Genomic DNA, 15,201 nt, shown 5'->3' with positions numbered 1-15,201 from the left:
ATTCTCTCCCTCTTGAAAATTTCTCCCAGCCAATTATTTTCCTGGTGTATCTTTCAGACTTTGTATTGTCCTTCAAATTGCTCTGAATGTTTGACACTATTTTATGTTTCTGCCACCTCTCTCCATGATGTTATTTTTGGATTTTGCTGCTCTTTGATGTTTCTCTCAATTGAGAGCTCCCACTTTATGTCCCTTGTTTTTAAGCCTGCTCAGATGTTTCTTATACTTACATAGAATACGTCAAACACCGCCCTTCACAGTAAGTCATTGGTACTTTTTCTTTAGATCGACATCCTTGATGGTTGATATAGGTTGTGGTTTGAGAAACTGTACATGTCTTTGGAATACCTATAATTGTGAACATTATTAAGCTCATTAAAGTTCAGTGAAGTCAATTCAGATAATTTTTCATACATTAAAGCAGACAATGAGATGAGGGCAACATTTTAAATTTAATATCTTGCATCTGAAATGATATAACAATTTATAGGTTCTGAATTTCAGAGCAGTGAATTCTGAACTTTAATCTGTGTTGTGTGTTTGGATCCTATGGAGGTTTTGATGCATTCACATTCGCTGAAATTATCCAGCAAATTCAGATCATGAGGGGCTGATCTGCACAGCCGTCTGTGAAATTCTACACAAGATACAAGCATACAAATTAGGAGGAGAATAGCCCCCTCAAAGCTGCTCCACTATTTGTCAAGATTGTTCGTTAACTATGGCCTTTATTTTCTGGTCTAACCCTTATATCCCTTGACTCCCATATTCATCATAAGTCTAACTAACTCAGTCTTAAGTATATTAAATGACTGTTCACTGAGATTTCTACAGACTAATGATCCTTCATAAAAAAAACTCTCATCTTGGTTTCAAGTGGGGGACCCTTAGTTTTTAAACTGTGTCCCCTAGTTCTGGTCAGTCCTGTTAGGGAGAACTTTGTTTCAGCAATCACCCAGTTTATCTTCCTTGGGATCATAAATATTTCAATAAGATCACTTCTCATTATTCTAAATGCCAATGGATATAGGCCTAATCCCTCTTCAGAAGCCAAATTATTAATGTTCGGAATCAGTTGAATGAAATTTCTCTGCATTGCTTCTGATGCTATTATATCCTTCCTGAACTAACAAGACCAATTCTGTACACATTTCCTTTTCAATGGATGAGAATCTTCCATTTGTCTTCCCAATCATTCATTGTTCCTCAATAATAATGTTGAGCAATTCATGCACTATGACACCAAGATCCCCCGTACCTTCAAATTCTGCAATCTCTCTTCATTTAAATAAGAAACTGCATTTCTATTCCAGTCAAAATGGATAGGTTCTCATTTCCCACATTATATTCCACCTGCTATCTTTTTCCAACTCACTTAACCTATCTGTATTCCTTTGGAGACTCCTTATGTCCTATTCACAACTTATTCTCTGTTCGATCTTTGTGTCATCAGCTAAATTAACAACCATATAATCTGTCTTTTCAATCAAATTATTAATATAGATTATTAATATATATTGCAAATAATTAGAGTTTTTTGAGGAAGTAGCAAACAAGGTGGACAAATAGTAACCAGTGAGTGTGGTGAACTTGAATCTACAGAATCCACAATCCTGTTGCCTTTCATTTGTTACCTCTTGCCAACCCAAAAATGATCTATAAATATCTGCTGTCTGCTTTCTGTTAGACAAACAATCTTCAACCCATGCCAGCCAGTTACCTTTCATATCATGAGGGCTTATTTTCTATGTAATAACCCATGAAATAACACTTTGTCAAATGTCTTCTAGAAATCCAAGTTCATCACAGTCTCCGGTCACCATTTATTCACTCTGTTTGTTACTTCCTCAAAAAACTTAAGTAAATTAATCTGTGGACTGTAGTCATTCAAGAAGGCTGCTTACCACCACTTTCTCAAGAACAATTAGAGATGGGCAATAAATGGTAGTCTAACAAGTGACATCCAGACCTATGAATGAATTTGAAAAAAGCATGTTCTGGCATTTGCCAGACAGCAAGCCATTATAGATCTGATATTGTGAAATGAGACAAGCCAACAGTCCCTCACAGTGAATGTAAAATTCCATCATATTATAATTCCCAATGGCACATTAACCATGAGATCATGCTTGTTGGTCAGACATTTGTAAATTGGGGACTCCTGTACTTCCATAGTTATTGTTTCACTAATAATAACCTGTCTGTTCTTAAAGTTATTCTTAATTTAGGAACAGACCGCTGTGTTATTGTGATGTACTGAAATGTGTCTCCACTGGGTTAACTATAATTTAGTTAAAAAGAAAATCTCTTCTAAAGGAGATCTGCCTATAAATATCATACTGTCCTATATTTCATACCTGATAACTGCAGGTCATTGAAAGATAAAAAAAAAAGTACTTATGAAGTTTGGATTTAAGTGGGTTATAATGTTTACTTCATAATGGCTAATCATATAAAAATTACATCTTCAGGTCTCCCAAATTGTTTTATAGCCAGTCAACTAATTTGAAAGTGTATTCATTATTGTGTTCAAAACAAATGTCACACCCAACTTGTGCTCAACAAAGGCCCACAAATAGGAATCAAAACAAGGATCAGTTTTTGCAATGTTGGTTGAGGGATAAATGAGAGTCAGACAATGAGGAAAACTCTGCCCTTCTTCAAATAACACTACAGTGTCTTTGACATTACTAATATATGATACTTCTGACAATGAGATACTCCCTTGTAACATCATTGCAGAGTCAGCATTAAATAGTTATGCAAGGCCTGAAATGATTCATTCATAACAAATAAGACTCTGAATGAGTGGTGGGAATTTTTAGCACAAAGCTAAGGCTAACATTGAATTAAATTCACTTTTACCAGGATTGCATCAGTTTGACTGCATCTTAATTTAGAGGGAAAGGGAGATTTTGTAACTGTTTAAATGTGCTACTTACATGTTTTACAACAGCCATCTGAGTCCATATGTATTGTTCCCTGTGGAAGAGAATCAACCAATAAAAATTGTTGTTTGAAAACTCAAATCTTACAAAACTTCTGGTTATTCAATTTACAGAACAGATTTTAAAAAATTTGTAAAATGATTAGGTAAAAATTTTGTACGCACAGGTTCACAGTTATCAGGATCCAGGTGGGAGCATCTTTGATGATAGATGTTTGAAACAAGGTGAGATCCTACTTTCTCACACTCATATTTCGTGCAATTGTTCTTTGAATCTGATGTTGCAGCTCCAGGCTGTGCAATTAAAGGAAAAGAAAAGTTTTCAATGCCAAGTAACGACATAGAAAGCTGCTGCTATCCCTGAAATGTAGCTAGCTGACGGCTGTGGAGCCTGTCAGTGCTCAGACACTACAGCAGTTTGGCCAAGCCTGCAATCGTCAGTCTGCCTCCATGGACAAGTTGTCTGCTGCTGTAGAGAGGCAGGCCCAGTACCATCAGAGGCTGCTGGAGAGTTGACAATGCCTGCTGCCCCAGGCATTTGTTCTCAAGGTAAAAGACAGGGCAAAACGGGGGAGCCTTAAGCCTTGTCCAGGCTCCCCCTCCTCACAAGAAGACTGGTTGATACCATGAGGCTTCCAGCCAGAGGAGGAATCACACATAGGTCATGCTACAGTTTCTATGCAGGACACTGCAGAGGTAGCCCAGCCTTGATTGCCACCCTGCCTGCCCTGCTCCGACCCTTGAAAGTTCCAACTGGAGGGTCAACTTGCCTTTGACAAAAAAACCCTTGGCATGTCTGGCCTGTTCAGACACAAATGCCCAGGAGTTGCTTGACCAAACAACCAGAGCCAACAGGCACCACTACATCATTTCTTATCCACTGACAAGGCTGTGGTTGTAGAAGGAACATCAAATGCATCAAGTGGGAGCCACATTAGCAATGCATGTGCATGGCATCTGCTCACTCTGCCGTTGCCTACTGTTTGGCTGGCTGGTGCACAGAAGTGTATACCTGAGGGAGTTCCCTGTAGTGACAGTGACAGGGAGGTGCAAACAACATGGTCAATGGTGCAGCATGGTTAGGGAGTAGAGACACTGCATGTCTGTGCTGTCAAGATGTTGTAGGACAATGTTATTTCTATGTGAATGCCCAAAGACTGGATGCAGATATAACCCCTCCCTCACATGTTGCCCCACTAAACCTAGCTATCACAAGTCTCTTTGTGGCCATTCTCCTCAACACTGCACATTTTCTATGTGTTTCATGATTGAAACAACAGTGAGCTCTGTCAGTGGCTTCCCCCCTAAACATGAATGTACCGCTGAGACTCTCAATATCAGATTCACCTTCCTAGGTACCTATTCTGTCAACACTACAGATTTCACATTTCCTGTGATAGGGCAAATTTCATAATGAACTAGTTAACAGGTGACCTGGTGGGATATCTCACCAGGGATGGGAAGTGGGCAATATGTTAGTTGCCACCTAATATGTTTGCCCTCACAGTTTGAAACAAAGCTGGAAAATCGTTGCCCATGTCCCCATGTTTGGATTCCTAGCCCAGTCACATTACCACTAAGCTACCATCCTCTCACTAACTGAGAAGACACATTGTGATATTGCACAAAATGAAGGGAACATTTTAAAATGTAAATTTCCCAGTATTTATGCTTTAACATTGCTGGGACTGAAGGATTTCATTACATGCTTTCGAAGGCCACCCACACATTTAGAATAGAATTGTGTTTTCACTCTATTTGAGGGAAGCATCATGGGAACTTACTTTGGTACTTCAGTAAGGTAATTCCCGATACAATGCCAAATAGGGTTCTTTCCAAGTAGGCTGGTTTCACTTTGTAATTGGTTGTTATAGAGGATTCGTACCTTAATATTACACTGATTTAGTCTCAACTGGAGTGCCTTGCCCAATTCTGGACATTGCGCTTTAGGAAGGATGAGCAGCTTTTAGAAACGGTGCAGGAAAGAAAGATTTTCAGGATGAGGGACTTAGTCAGATGAATAGATTGGAGAAGATGGGTGCATTGGTGGCTCAGTGGTTAGCACTGCTGCCTCACAGCACCAGGGACCTGGGTTTGATTCCACCATTGAGTGACTGTCGGTGTGGAGTTTACACATTTCCCTAGGATAGGATGGGATGATCTGTGGACTCAATGTGCTGAATGGCCTGGAATAACACTGTTGGGATTCTATGAATTTAAGATAAAGTTTAGGGGAGATTTGATGAAGCTGTTCAAAACCATGAACTTTCTAAACAGAATAGATGGAGAAAAATACTGTTCCCATTGGCAAAAGGGTTGAGAGCCAGAATACATATTTTTTTAAAGATGAGTAAAAGAACATGAAAATATAATATTTTTATATAGCCAGTGATTAGGATCTGGAATGCATTCCTTGCACGTGTGAGGCTGCAGATACAGTTGGGGCTTTCGTAAGCAAAATGGGTAATCATTTGAAGAAGAAAGATTTTCACCACTCAGGGGGAAGGAATGGAATTAACTGGATTGCACTTGTAGAGACACAGCAGGAAAACAATGAGCTCAATAGTCTCTATTTTTGCTGTAACCATTCCAAGACTCTACAATTCTACTTTTAAATTTAAATATTTATCAATTCCCTAAGCAAAAAGCATATCTCCAAATTTTTACTCACAGTTTTGCTCTTGATTCATGATCATGTTGCATTTTTCTGAACCTCATCAACTTGCTCATCACTTGCAAGTTGTCCCAATTCAGTTCCTTTGACTAAATCTACACTTTTTGTTTAACAGAGTAACTTGACAATTCCAAATAATATCCCTTATTTAAAAGCATACTACAGCTCACATTGGTTCAAGTAGAAACCCATTAAACATTTCAAGTAGTTTTTTCACATAACAAAATAGTTGAATATTCCATTCTAACACAATGCCTCAAAATCTTAAATAGATGTGGATTATTATGCTGACACTAAATTATTATGCAATACACAATATAATATGCATACCTGGAGGATTATTGGTGGTTTATTTGGGATCTCAATTATACAGTCAACCTGTGTACAATTCCCACAACATTGTCCTTTCACTTCCTTATACTTAAAACCCTGCGAGGAAGCAATAGACTGATGAGCATTGTTCAAGTAAAGAAGAATTATTACTGATTTATGAATTGCATACTTACCGGTGGACAATGAGAATCACACTTGATGGGAGTACACTTGATAGCTTTGTGCTGTGTTGATGGATCAGTTTCATTAGTACATTTACAGTTCTCACAAGGGTCCTGAGGAACAACCATTCCTGGCTGGAAAAGAAGATGTAGCTTTCAATAAAATGGTTTGTAAAATTTTGTGGATCTTTTTATCCATCAGAATGGTGGATTCCAGTAGATAAAATTAATTAAAACTATGGATGCTTAGTTCCACCTGGTGCTTTATGGTCTGCATGAAATCCATTTGTGCATTATTTTAGCACAGATATAAATATTAAATACACAAATTTATTTTAACTGGATTGTAGTTTTAATGCTACATTAATATTTTAGCAAATAAAGAAGCACCTTGTTTCATTTTCATGACTTAAAATGTTCACTTTATTTTGTGCTGTTTTGACTTTGTGAGTTTGTCGAGAATTAGAAGTTAAAACTATGGAAACTATAAACTGAACGTGTGAGAAACACCAACAAATCATATCTCAAAATGTCTGAATGTTCTTTACCTTGTACTCAGTGTCATTGAATACACACACTGGCTTAGACTCTGAAAAATGAAATGTTATTCCATTAATTTAAGAATAGTTTACAATTAAGATGACAAGTTTAAGCGCAATTGTTATGGTGACGCCAGTAAAATGTTATTTAATTCACATTAAACAGAGTTGCGACTACTTACCACATTTGTAACTTGGACAACACTTGTCTTCATGAATATGGTATACTGGTTCATATCCAAGTTTGCAATCAAATTTCAAAGTGGGACAGTGGGTCACATTGCATTCTAAAAGAACAAAAAATTGACACTGCTTAAGAAACTTGAAGTTATTATTTCATTTCAGTACCTAATTTGAAGTGATATCAATGAGAGAAGTTTATTCAAGATAAAAAAAACAAATCTATTCAAGTAATTCACCAGTGGTATCTGAAGAGACCAGAAATACTCAAACAGTGAGTTTTGACTTTGTCAGCTCCTTTTTATTTCTTAATAGAAGAATGAACATATCTCAGCATAGGTAACAACAGGAAAACCAATGGAAAAAATATGACATTTTTTGGGTTAAGTGGGAACTGCATCGTGTTTCTTGGGGGTTTCTTGCCACAAGGCCTAGCGAGATTTCACTTATCAAACTGCCTCATTAATTACCTGCCTTGCCACATGCCATTGCTCTCATATGATCCAAGTCCCATCTTACTTCACGGTGTCCCCAGAACAAGCTGCCATTCAGCAAATTGCTGTGCACTGGGACAAGCATTGGAGATATGTTGTTGCCCCTCACTGTCAATATAATGGCACACCAGCCACAAAGTCATGCATTTACAGTATATAGCCACCACGGCTGACACTTCCTCACACAAACAATCTGATTCTCTCATCCTATTTGTTGTTTGACCAACAGACCACACAGTTTACCTGTCCTTAGCTATGTCCCACCTGAACACTTTCTAAGTCACAGTTTCTCATCCCCAGTGCCTTGCTGGACATCAGGCGCTTGTCATTGTCAGCAGGTAGGCGATGGCCAAATAGTATTATTGCTGGACTGTTAATCCAGAAACTCAGATAAATGTTCTGGGGACCCAGGTTCGAAACCTGCCACAGCAGATGGTGGAATTTGAATTCAATTTTTAAAAATCTGGAACTAAGAATCTACTGATCACCATGAAACCATTGTTGATTATTGGAGGGAGTCGCCCTGGGAGTCCTCAACATTGACTCCAGATCCCGTCAAATCTCATGCCTTCAGGTTAAACATGAGCAAGGAAACCTCCTGCTGACTACCACATAGCATCCTCCCTCAGCTGATGAATTGGTACTTCTCCATGTTGAACAAAACTTAGAGGATGCACTGAGGGTAGCAAGGGCACAAATGTACTATGGGTGAGGGATTTCAATGTCTATCACCAAGAGTGGCTCGGCAGCAGGTTCTACTGATCGAGCTGCTTGGGTCCTAAAGAACCTAGATGCTAGACTGGGTCTGCGGCAGGTGGTGAGGGGACCAACAAGAGGGAAAACATACTTGATCTCATCCTTACCATCCTGCCAACTGCAGATGTATCTGTCCATGACATTAACATAAGAATGACCACCGCACAATCCTTGTTGAGACAAAGTCCCACCTTCACTTTGAGAATAATGCCCACTGTGGCATTGTCTTCGTACTAAATAGGAAAGATTTTGAACAGATCTAGCAACTCAACACTGAGCATCCATGAGGCCCTGTGATCAACAGCAGCAGAATTGTACTCCAGCACAATCTGTAACCTGATGGTCCGGCATATCCCGCACTCAACCATTCTCCTCAAGCCAGGGGATCAACTCTGATTCAATGGAAACTGCAGGACAGCACCAGGCATACCTGAAGATGAGGTGTTAATCTTGTGAAGCCACCAAACATGACTACTTGCACACCAAACACCATAAGCAGCAAGTGATAGACAAGCTAAGCGATCACACAACCAACGGATCAGATCTAAGCTCTGCTTCCCTCCCACATCTAGTCATGAATGGTGGTGGATAAGTAAACAACTGACTAGAGGAGAAGGTTCCACAAACTTCCCCATTCTCAATTATGGAAGAGCCCAGCACATCAGTATAAAAGATAAGGCTGAAGATTTCACAGCAATCTTCAGCCAGTAGTGCCGAATGGATGATGCTTCGGTTCACTCCACGTTATCAAGGAGCCCTTGCAAAAATGGGCATCAGAGGGCAAACTCTCTGGTGGTTAGAGTCATCCTTGACAAATGGGAAGATGATTGTGGTTGTTGGAGGTCAGTCATCTCAGCTCCAGGACATCTCTGCAGGAGTTAGTCAGGGTAGTATCCTTGGCCCAATCAGCTTAAGCTGCTTCATCAATGACCTTATCATAAGGTCAAAGGTGGGATGTTTGCCAATGATTGTACAATGTTCAGCACCATTCTCAACTCCTCAAATACCGAAGCAGTCCACGTTCAAATGCAACAAGATCTGGATAATACCCAGGCTTGGGCTGATAATTAGCAAGCACCATTCGTGCCACACAAATGCCAACTATGACCATCACGAATAAGAGACAATCTAACCACTGTCCCCTTGGCATTCAACGGTGTTACCATCACTGAATCCTCCACTAACAACATCCTGGGGGTTATCATTTACCAGAATCTCAACACATAAACGCAGTGGCAACAAGAGCAGGTCAGAAGCTAGGAATAATGCGGCAAGTAACTCACCTCCTGATTCCTCAAAGCCTGTCAACCATCTACAAGGCACAAGTCAGGAGGGTGATGAAATACTCCCCAGTTGCCTGGATGGGTGCAGCTCCAACAACCCTCAAGAAGCTTGACACCATCCAGGACAAAACAGCTTACTTGATTGGCACCACATCCACAAGCATCCAAACCCTCCATTACCGGCGCTCAGTAGCAGCAGTGTGTACTATCTACAAGATGCACTGCAGAAATTAATCAAAGATCCTTACACAGCACCTACCAAACCCACGACCACTTTGATCTAGAAGGAAAGGACAGCAGGAACACCAGCACCTTCAAGTTCCTCTCCAAGCCACTCACCATCCTGACTTAGAAACATATTGCCATTCCTTGAGTGATGCTGGGCTTAAACCTGGAATGCCCGTCCTAATGGCATGGTGGGTTGACCTGAAGCAGGTGGTATGCAGCAATTCAAGAAGGCAACTCACCACCACTTTCTCAATGGCAACTAGGGACGGGCAATAAAATGCTGGCCAGCTAGCGATGGCCACATCCTACAAATGAATTAAGAAAACAAAGGTCTGGCAGTGTCTGAGTCCAGTTCTGAAGAAGGGGTCACCAGACTCAAAAGGAAAATGGATAAGAATCTGAGGAAGAAAGAATTTCAAGACGAAGGGAAAGAATGAAGGGGTGGAACTAGCTGAATTGCTGTTGTGGAGAGTCAGCAGGGAACCAATGAGCTCAATGTCCTTTTTTTTGCTATAATCATTATAAGACTCTACAATTAAACCTTTAAATTCAAATATCTATCAATTCCCTCAGCAATAAGTATATCTCCACATTTTCACTCATATTTTTGCACTTGATTCATGATCACGTTGCATTCTTCTGAACCTCATTAATTCACTGATCACTTGATGCAAATGGGCAAAGTTTTTCTTGTTTCCAATTCAGTTATTTTGATTAACTCAACACAGTTATTTTGTTAAACAGAGCACCTTGACAATTCTGCTTTCTGCTTAACTATGTTTTCTCTCCACAGATGCTGCAAAACCTGCTGAGTTTCGCCAGAAAATTCTGTTTTTGTTTTCAGATTTCTAGCATCCCCAGTTCCTTGATTTGTTTTACTAATCTACTCGAGCCACATGTTAATCAGGTCCTGTCTGACTTGTAGCACCTGACAGAATCTAGCTCTATCACTCACAAGGATAGCTTCCTCCTCCACAATGACCTCATCGCCCTCGTCAGACGACTGCCCGCCTTCCCCCAGTTCCTCAGCATCTATCACATCATCTCATTGTCTGCTGCAGAATATAGCTCTCCAAGATAATACAGTACACTCTGTCTGGACTATACTGGCGGCCTCCCCTACACTGCTCCTAGCAACAGAACCACATCTTCACCATAGCCCTGATCAAAGCAGAAACGGCAATATATCTGAGCTCTGGCTCAGTCAAGTATTGTGTAATGAGTCATAGTTGCTGTGGCTAGTTCTTGTTCCCCAGGAACCAGCCTTGAAGGTACCTGGACTCTTAAATGCACAAATACATGAGAGTGCAGCAGGATGTCAGAGTTATGGCAGCTGCCCAGGATAGCAGACACAAAAAGAAATCATATATCGCCTGATCATTAATGGAATGGAGCCTCTTCCAGTTGATGAATTCTGCAGAGTTATGGTACTGTCTTCTCAGTGCCACTGTTCATTGGCTTTAAAAATCATGTGGAGAAAGTGAGGTCTGCAGATGCTGGAGATCAGAGATGGAAATATGTTGCTGGAAAAGCGCAGCAGGTCAGGCAGCATCTAGGGAACAGGCTTTAAAAATCATGTGGAGAAAGTGAGGTCTGCAGATGCTGGAGATCAGAGATGGAAATATGTTGCTGGAAAAGCGCAGCAGGTCAGGCAGCATCTAGGGAACAGGAGAATCGACGTTTCGGGCATTAGCCCTTCTTCCTGAAGAAGGGCTAATGCCCGAAACGTCGATTCTCCTGTTCCCTAGATGCTGCCTGACCTGCTGCGCTTTTCCAGCAACATATTTCCATCTTTAAAAATCATGTATTTTTATTTTTCTGCATTATTGATAGTGGACTGAATTGGGAAAATAACCGTTTTAAAAACCATGTGTTGTTGAAGAATTGCTGCACTGTTTAAACCAGTAACTTGAATCCCATTCCAAATGCTGTTTACACAACTGCTTTTTAAGTGAAAGACTAGTTACAGATGAGCTGGAGCTCAATCAACAATAACTGTTTGAATGAAGAATCTCTGGAATAATGTGGGAATTATGACACTTACATTGTCTGTTTACCAAAGCCCTATTTTGAACATACTGAAAGAAAATAATTTTTTCATTAAGCTGCAACTAGCCTAAGAGTGCGCTTATAGATTCCCGATTACCTCAAAACTGATGCAAAGGTGAGATTATACTACTTTTGACAGCCATTTCATTTGAAATTCCAATTACTGTCCTGAATTACATCATAGCTGGTTTGTGTTGCCAGGACTTAAGTATTAAATTAACTTCATTAACAGTTTGCACAAAGAAACAAAACCTATTTTTAGGCCAAATAGGCATTGTATGCATAAATTTGGTGCCATTTTTGGATACTGGAGTATCTTACCCTGCAGCTGCACAATGAAATATTGATATGGAGCATAATTGTCCACATGCCTCACTTACCACACTTAGATACTGGACAGCAAGGGTCACTGTCACTTGTCTTGACTACTGGCACAAAACCTTGGCCTTTGCATACCACTGGTGGTAATGGTGAGCATTTATGGGGTTTGCAGACAATGCTCAATGTTGTATTGTTGCAGGAACAGTCTTGACAATTGTCTTGCCACGTTTCGCCAACCTATCGTAAATACATAAAGTTGTGTTAGGAAATCAACATGCAGAATAAAACTGAAATGAATGCTAAATGTAGTGACAGATATTATCTGGTCAACAAAAGAACTTACCTGTCTACGTTTTCCATCAGGTCCTATACAATCTATTAGATTAAAACAGATAACAAATAATGCTTTATAAACTGCTGTAGCATCAAAGTTCATTAAATACTAAATAATCAAAAGAGAAAGAAAATATAAAACTTATTCAGAGAGGTAAGAATAAGTGATTACCAATCAGGAGATGCAAAGACTAGTCCAGGCCGTAAGGAGACCAGAATAAAGGACAAAAGGGCTCAGAGACATGGAAGGCCATAAGGTGACCCCAAGTATGGGGTCGAGCATGTTAGGTGGTGACTAACATGACATTCCCACTGGTACCACCCAATTACCTAGTAATCAGCTCATTAACAGCTGACAATCAGCAGAGAGTATCTTGCCCTATCACAAGCCCCAACACTGGTGACCGAGACTGTAGCTTCCTGGGCCCTAACATCCTTCAAGTTGACTGCGCAGGAGATTGGGTGGTAAGAAGGTAAGTCTTTTTGTTTCTTCTAGGCAAGGGATGGGGGGGTCCACAAAGGATAGACATCAGAACCAAGGACAGAGGTGTGGCATTCAGAGACCAACCACTTACATCGGACTCTGAGGGGTGCTGAGGGTTGAGAGGTATAGAATTATAAAATCAGGAGGAGCATGCATAGGGTGAATAGCTAAGAACGTTTCCCCATGGTAGGAGAGTCTAAAACTAGACAGCATAGTTATAAGGGGAGACGGAAAAGATCTAAGAGGGACCGAGAGTCGACGTTTTCATGCAAAGGCTGGTGCATGTGTGGAATGAACTGCCAGAGGGAGTGGTGGAGGCTGGTACAATTGCAACATTTAAAAGGCATCTGGATGGGTACATGAATAGGAAAGGTTTAGAGGGATATGGGCCAAATACTGGCAAATGCACTAAGATCAGTTTAGCATATGTAGTCAGCACAGATGAGTTGGACTGAAGCATTTGTTTCCATGCTGTATAACTCTATGACTCTGACTGATGGATGGAGCAGCTAGAGCCACCACCCAAACCAGCAGACAGGTTGCCATGGTTTCCCAATCAAGAAACCAACCATCCTTTTTACCCACCAGAGGACAGATGATGGGGAGGTTGTGGGTTGAGACCCTTAAAAGTCCATTAGTTGCATGTTTACAGACTTATTTCCTGGCAAATTCTAAAGATCCCAGTAGACCTTCTTGCCTAGCACTTAATTGCTGAGGTGACAAGAAGGGGATAAGTTTCTGTCTAGGGTCAACTTGTTACATTATTTCTCCTTCTTGCCATCCCTAACATTTTCCCCAGAGAGGAAAAAGCTGTGCCCCCGTGTAATCTTTAACACTGAAGACAGATTTACCTGTCTAATTGAGGAACCAGTGCTGTGCAAGACTGTGCAAGGCTCTCCAGACATATGGTTACTGAGATTTGCACAATAATGGCAGAAGATCTTTCACCTTAAAGTGCTACTTGCTTTGCCCAGCCAGTAGCCATCAAAGGCACTGTGGCTACTGCATTACCATTATCTGTGGTCTCTGTGACCCCTCAAACAACTCCATAAGGTCAGTCAAGTGAGATTTTCCCGTTCACAATCCACACATGCCATTCTTTATCATTTTTCTTATCTTTACATGTCTTTTTATTGGTTTCTTACATTGGGATTTTGCTAATTTCTCTACCAATGATGTGAGCCTGATTGATCGATTATTCCCTGGATATGTAATGTCACATTTCCTAAATATAGAAATTACATGATCAATTTACCAGTGATGTGGTATGACACCTTTTTTTCGTGTCTTGCTACATATTAAAGATGTTGCATTGTGGGACAGGCAATTTTTGCAATTGAGCAGTGAACCACATATTGCTGATTTAATGTACAGCCTTCATCTCTGCAGCTTTTATATCACTATTTAATTTTGGCAATGTAGATATGCCTCCAGTACTTACAGTCACATTTATACTGATAACAACAGCCAGATTCATCATAAACTCTTTTTGGTTGCAGTCCATTTTGACAGGTAACTGGTTTAATTGGTGGACACTTCAGTGGAACCACAGAAATGGTGTTGTTTCCTGTACAGATTCCTACTGTACAATTTTCAAGCCTCCAAGTTTCATTCACCTGTGGTTTGTAGGGAGAAAAGGAAAATACATCAAGATTTAGAAGCATTACAGAATTCCCGTAACTGAAGAGGGAGAAGACTAGGACTCAGGAGAGAGTTGTGGCTGTGAGAGCTGCTCTTGGTTTTGAAATTTTTTTCAGTGCGCAGCTGGATTTACTCACTTCCTTGAGTCGGTAATTGGTGTTTTTAGAAGTTTTGCATTTTTTTTGAAAATTAAAAAACAAACTAAACAAAAAAATTTAAAGGGATAAGGAAAGAGGTTTTCAGGAGAGAGACAATGTGGTAAGGCTGGAGAACAAAGAATTGCATAAGATCAGCTATTTATGAGAAGCTGCTAACAAGTGTAGTTTCATAGCTGACAGTCTGAGAATCAGTGCAGTTTCACAGCTGTCAGACTGCGAATCAGTGCAGTTTCACAGCTGTCAGACTGAGAATTAGTGCAGTTTCATAGCTATTAGACTGAGAATCAGTGCAGTTTCACAGCTGTCAGACTGAGAATCAGTGCAGTTTCATACCTGTCAGACTGAGAATCAGTGCAGTTTCACACCTGTCAGACTGAGAATCAGTGCAGATTCATAGCTGTCAGACTGAGAATCAGTGCAGTTTCAGAGCTGTCAGACTGAGAATCAATGCAGTTTCACAGCTGTCAGGCTGAGAATCAGTGCAGTTTCATATCTCCCAGACTGAGAATCAGTGCAGTTTCATATCAGCCAGACTGAGAATCAGTGCTGTTTCACACCTGTCACACTGAGAATCGGTGCTGTTTCACAGCTATCAGACTGAGAATCAGTGCAGTTTCACA

The 15,201-nt window shown here is 40.4% G+C and overlaps 1 protein-coding gene across 1 annotated transcript in view; it reads right to left on the bottom strand.

The window, feature by feature from the left end:
• The window catches only part of LOC122547675 (mucin-2-like), a gene marked incomplete at its 5' end in the record, with an annotated part of 22,915 nt that extends 8,517 nt beyond the window's left edge, over positions 1-14,398 (bottom strand). The window contains 10 exons of the mRNA XM_043686275.1: positions 231-348; positions 2,943-2,982; positions 3,113-3,241; positions 5,952-6,050; positions 6,128-6,250; positions 6,664-6,704; positions 6,837-6,941; positions 12,025-12,202; positions 12,309-12,340; positions 14,224-14,398. Coding sequence (XP_043542210.1) covers positions 231-348; positions 2,943-2,982; positions 3,113-3,241; positions 5,952-6,050; positions 6,128-6,250; positions 6,664-6,704; positions 6,837-6,941; positions 12,025-12,202; positions 12,309-12,340; positions 14,224-14,398 — 1,040 coding nt within the window. The remainder of the gene's footprint in view (positions 1-230; positions 349-2,942; positions 2,983-3,112; positions 3,242-5,951; positions 6,051-6,127; positions 6,251-6,663; positions 6,705-6,836; positions 6,942-12,024; positions 12,203-12,308; positions 12,341-14,223) is intronic.
• Between the last annotated feature and the right edge of the window lie 803 nt (positions 14,399-15,201).

Source organism: Chiloscyllium plagiosum, unplaced genomic scaffold, assembly GCF_004010195.1.
Source record: "Chiloscyllium plagiosum isolate BGI_BamShark_2017 unplaced genomic scaffold, ASM401019v2 scaf_9863, whole genome shotgun sequence".
NCBI lineage: Eukaryota > Metazoa > Chordata > Chondrichthyes > Orectolobiformes > Hemiscylliidae > Chiloscyllium > Chiloscyllium plagiosum.
Note: the sequence above shows the minus strand (reverse complement) of the source record. Positions and strands in the feature narration are given on the sequence as shown.